The sequence below is a fragment of the Poecilia reticulata genome, linkage group LG17, assembly GCF_000633615.1.
Source record: "Poecilia reticulata strain Guanapo linkage group LG17, Guppy_female_1.0+MT, whole genome shotgun sequence".
Taxonomy (NCBI): Eukaryota; Metazoa; Chordata; class Actinopteri; order Cyprinodontiformes; family Poeciliidae; genus Poecilia; species Poecilia reticulata.
This window is the reverse complement of record NC_024347.1, coordinates 1902176-1907620: the sequence shown is the minus strand read 5'-3', so window position 1 is coordinate 1907620 and position 5445 is coordinate 1902176. Positions and strand designations below refer to the sequence as shown.

The window sequence follows — 5445 nt, the reverse complement described above, 5'->3', positions numbered from 1 at the left end:
AGAAGAGGAGAAGGACCAAACTGTGCAGTATATCTATGATAGAAGATTGAAAGACATTTAATTAAATTTGCCTAATTTCATTTAATCTCCGTTTACAATTTAACCACAGCATTTCAAACATGCCCAGTGTGTCGACTGTTACAGAAGCATTACCTTGTAAAAAATATACACTATGGTATTCTTTTGAATTTTAACATAAAAAAATAAATCTGAAAAGTGTGGTGTACATGTGTAAGTAGCTCCTTCTACTCTCATAGCAGTAAACAAAATCCAGCAGAACCAGTCCAGAAGTCAACTAACCCGTGTATAAAGTGAATTTAATCACAATTACAGCCACAAACCTTCACTCCTAGATTGTTTAGCGGTTGTACTTCATGTATCTGACGCACAGGTGGGATCTTGGTAGAGAKCTGCGTTCACATGCCCTGACTCTGCATGTGTCGGTAGATGTTGTGTAGCATGCAGGAGATGGCCGACTCTTTAGCCGTAGTGACGAGGTTTCTGACTTTGCCCTGGATCAGCTGGTACGACAAATTACACCMGAAAACACACATACAGATGTTTCTCACGGTTGGGTGTCTAATTTCTGCTTGAGCATGGCTGGACGGCCTCAGCTGGACATTTACTGACCCTTCATGACATGTTCTCAACACAGATGAGGTTTAGCTTTGCTTACTTGCTCTGTTTCCTTTTACTTGGAGTGCTATGTATTCCTGCTAAGTAGAWGATGCAGGTTTGATTTCTTTTCAAAAGTAAAACGAGTCGACTTGCAATTAACACGTACCTGGTTCATCAACTTGAAGAAATTAAGAAATAGGATAAAGTTGGGAAAAAAAATTTTTTTTGGTTCCTGTTTGGATCCTATTTTTTCATTTGGATCCTGTTGAATTTGTTGTCTCAAACATCTCTCAGAAATGTTTCCAGGGAGATAAATGTCAAGATTAGTGCTTGAGACCAAAATTTAATTTTATTATTCATAAAGTGGACAAGCAGTCGCATTCGGACATGCAGCTCTAAGTCCACTAAAATGTGCTATTAACTCCACATTTCACTATCTAAATATGAGTTCCTCCCACAAATATCCAATTGCAAATTTACAAGGACAAACATATTTCCAACTACAGTTACCAGTTTTTGACTACGTTCAAACATTAAATCTGCAGGCGCCACAGTGCTGGGGAGGAATCTTGTTTGGGTTGGCATTTCTAAGTCAGCAAGTGATGTGAATGTTTATGCAAAGCTGTTAAGTACAAWAGTTGGAGGAATATTCCTCCTCTGTTAGTTTTAGTCTGAAAAAAGGACTTTGATAAAAATAAAATGTATTTGATTGTACACAATTATTACATATGTGCACAAATGTGTTCTGTACAAACTTGTAATAGGTTGTAAGAATAAGAACGAAGATCTTGCTTTGGTTTACAGTCATTTTCTAAGTCATTTTGCATTTGACATGGATGGTTTTTACAACTGACATGATTAGAGGACTGATACCAAAAAAAAACATACAAACAAATAATTGACACTTTCTGTGATGTTTTTTTTTCTTGTTTTTTTGTTAGTTTACGGTATTTGGTAACTATTTCACACAGTCTGTGCATTGTAAGCGGCGATGGTCTTGTAGAATCTGACACTTAGGGTGTCATAGAAATATATGTTAACGTGGGGAGGCTAATATCCGATTCTTAGCAAGARTGGACGGACCTTATGTTGTCTGACCCTAAAAGATGGATGAAAARTGTGATTCGTTCTTTTACAATAGAAACTGCAACTTTTTTAGTATCTTAAAATTATAATGCATTACAATTAGTCTTTTCTGGGCTCAATTGAAAATTGATTCCTGTGGTAATTGTTGGTCTGTGGCCTTACAAATCATTATTGATTTTTCTCTGAAGTCAGAATTGCTCTGTCCTGCGAAGCAAGTAGGAGGCAGACTATCCATAATCAGCATAAAGTTCTTTGAACTCTACCGYAAWGCTTACAGTTTATGGAGAAACGTTYACCGTTTTCAACTTTATGTTCAGACATGAGCAGGGCTCCACCTTTACACAAATAGACGTAGTCATTTTCACGTYGTTCTGAAGCTTKTTGCTGCAGTTCGATTGAAATCAGCTATTTTCTATATATCTTTGATTAATTCTGGTAACCTAGCAATAAGAAATGGATGGACTTTGGGTTCTGTAAAAGTCACAAMCTACCAGACCTCCGCCTACTAATTATGAAGCTTAGTTKRACTCATAGCTAAATTGCTTTACTTTAACAACAGTTTAYCCCCCTAACACCTCCTTTGTACTTATGCAATGTTTAATGATGCAGTGCATAAATTGCCTCTCACGGTTGCTCCCTTCTAGATCTTTCTGTTATTTGGATAGCAAATTGAAATTCGTGGCAGCATTTATGCAATTAGTTCTTTTTAATTACCTGTAAAATCAGATGAAATATCGTATCTTGACTTTTCGCCCCTTGTGTCTCCACAGGTGCCTTCATGCTGCCATACTTCATCATGTTGGTATTCTGCGGCATCCCTCTCTTCTTTCTCGAGTTATCCTTCGGTCAGTTTGCCAGCCTCGGCTGTCTGGGTGTCTGGAAGATTAGCCCGATGTTCAAAGGTAAGCGTTCAAATGTGTTTTYGTCCAACTTTTGGTTTTGCAAATGAACTAAGCAAACGGGACAAAAGAAGAGTTGTGAGCACACGACATTTCTAGTCAGTGATGCAAAAATGTTGATTGACACGWCTGCAGGACGTTTCACGCCTTTATTTTTGTATTTTTTWAATTCTCCTCTCCCCGTTCAGGWGTTGGTTACGGCATGATGGTGGTGTCCACCTACATCGGGATCTACTACAATGTGGTCATATGCATCGCCTTCTACTACTTCTTCATGTCCATGACGAACCTGCTGCCCTGGACGTACTGCAACAACCCCTGGAACACGCCGGACTGCAGCGGGGTGGTCGGCAGCGGCGCCCAGCTGAACGGCAGCCTGGTGAACGCCACYACCAGCCTAGTAGCCGGGGTGACGGAGGTGGTCAACCGCACCAAGAGGACCAGCCCCAGCGAGGAGTACTGGAAGTAAGATCGAGTTGCTGCAAATTCAAACTAAGATTACAAARGTTTTTTTCTGATGCAGAGAGAAATTAGCGTTTTCTTTCTTGTCTGTGCAAATGTAATTGCACAAAGCCTTGCRAAGCAATCCACAGTTGGTATGCCGAAGACGTCTTGCTGACTGAACAACTTTTATCTGTACTCATCACTACAGTAAAACACAACGACCAGCTAACCTCAGTCGACTGAGCCCTACAGGATTATTCTATTTATGCCGATCGAAATGAAATTACACCAGAAATTACACAAGATAAGTTTGCATTGAACACAGCTCGTGTTTGCTGGCAGTCGTCAAATATTTGAACAAGATGTGASTAAAGGTTCGACATTTGGACAGTGTTGGATTACATCAGGACAAGTGGCATACAGCATCTMACGAAAGTATTTAGACCYTTGGAAATGTTTTCCCACTGCTTCAGGCTACAGCCACAAATCATGTGAAGGAAAAACTGAAAGTGGTGCATTATTTTAAATTGCAATTTCAGATTCAAGTATGAAATGTTAGGCTGTGGATTTGTATTCAGACTCACCAGCTCTCAATTTTATTTACATTATAAGTAAGCTATAATAATACATCTATGTGATTTTAATTTCAGATCCTTTATAGAATAAAGACAAGAAGGCCGTTGTTGAGTAAAGAAATATAGTTTTAATAAAGTTAACTGCAGGGTCTGTACTTAATTAATTAATCAAAATTAATCACATTTTCATCAGAAGTGTAAAAGAAACACTGCTTTAAAATGTGTACTGTTGACGCTAACGTTAGCATTTTGGACGTCTGTGTTGCTGCAATACGTTTTGTATTGAGATGCGATTTTAGCCAAACTTCTTTTTCCACAACTTACACGCAACAATATTCTTCTCCAGCGTCCCATCAGAAAGTTTTTCAAAGCAAAAGTGARCCCCCAGCGGACCAAGAGAAGCGACTTTGTCGTCAGTCGCTGTTGTTAGCGGACGCTACTTGTGCGTCAGGTTTACAGGAGCACCAGAAACACGCAAATACAGAGGTTCCAGCAAAAAAGGGGAAAATAATTATTGTGTTGAAAACATTTCAACATGTTAAAATCTATGTAATTAATCCATTGAAATTAACGTGTTAAACTACTGGCTCCAGTTTACATATAAACTAACTCAGGGGCCTGGGTAGAAAGCCATGCCTAGTACCAGGAAATAAAACAATATTCTGTTGAGAAACAGAAAATGTCAGTAAAAATAAAGTGCATAAACACTTTGAAGTTTCTGGTTGTTGCGTAGCAAAATGTGAGAAGACATGGATGGAGAACAGCTAATTTGTGGTAGCCTCCTTTGTTATTCTACAATATGGAAACATCAGATTTGGGAAATAGTAAATGAAACGTGTCGACCATTTGATCATTCGTTGACTTTTCCTTTCAGGCACTATGTACTGAACATCTCTGATGACATAGGAAACTTCGGGGAGGTCCGCCTCCCCATCCTGGGCTGCCTGGCTGTTTCCTGGTTCGTGGTTTTCCTCTGCCTCATCAGGGGCGTGAAGTCTTCAGGAAAGGTCAGGTCACAAGTATAAATTCACAGCGTTTCTCATATTTGCAGGTGAAGCATTTCAACCGATTTCAGCAGCTCTCCGTGTCGACTGTGTCCATGTGCAGGTGGTGTATTTCACAGCCACGTTCCCTTATGTCGTTTTGACTATTCTGTTCATCCGTGGGATCACGTTGGACGGAGCTATAAACGGCATTAAGTACTACCTGACTCCACAGTGGCAGAAGGTTCTTGATGCAAAGGTACGTACTGATCTAACTTGGAAAATATTTATTTTAAATTGAAGTGTTTTATTTTTATTTTTCCTGGCATTGCCTCTGTTTCTTTGTGGTTTTCTCCCTGCAGGTGTGGGGAGACGCTGCCTCGCAGATCTTCTACTCCCTGGGCTGTGCCTGGGGCGGCCTCATCACRATGGCTTCTTATAACAAGTTCCACAACAACTGTTTCAGGTAAAGACTGACGAAAAACACGATTTGAAGGAGTGGTGCMGTAATTTWAAAAAAATTMATTCAAAGTSCAGCACAAATGTAAAAACGGTACAAGGTGATTTTACCTAAAGTACTAAAATTCACTTGCAGCTGCGTTAAAGGGACATTTCAGGATTTTTAAGGTTCTTGTTTCCTGGTGAACTTGGAKTTTTACCATCCCAAAAATAACTATTAGTAGTTGGTTACTTACAGATGATTATAATTTAAAAAGGAAATGGATGTTGGAGGTGGTGTACCACCAATCATCTTCCTGAGTGAAACACCTACTCGGTATGAAAAATATCTCCTGTTGTCCTACCGTGGTGTGAAAAAGTGTTTGCCGCTTTCTTGATGGA

General features: G+C 39.5%; 1 protein-coding gene across 1 annotated transcript in view; it reads left to right on the top strand.

Annotated features, from left to right (window-relative positions):
- slc6a9 (solute carrier family 6 member 9) overlaps positions 1-5445 on the top strand; it is a 19906-nt gene that overhangs the window by 5017 nt on the left and 9444 nt on the right. Inside the window, exons 2-6 of the mRNA XM_008433481.1 lie at positions 2475-2606; positions 2792-3068; positions 4497-4629; positions 4730-4864; positions 4968-5071. Of these exons, the coding sequence (XP_008431703.1) occupies positions 2475-2606; positions 2792-3068; positions 4497-4629; positions 4730-4864; positions 4968-5071 (781 nt within the window). The remainder of the gene's footprint in view (positions 1-2474; positions 2607-2791; positions 3069-4496; positions 4630-4729; positions 4865-4967; positions 5072-5445) is intronic.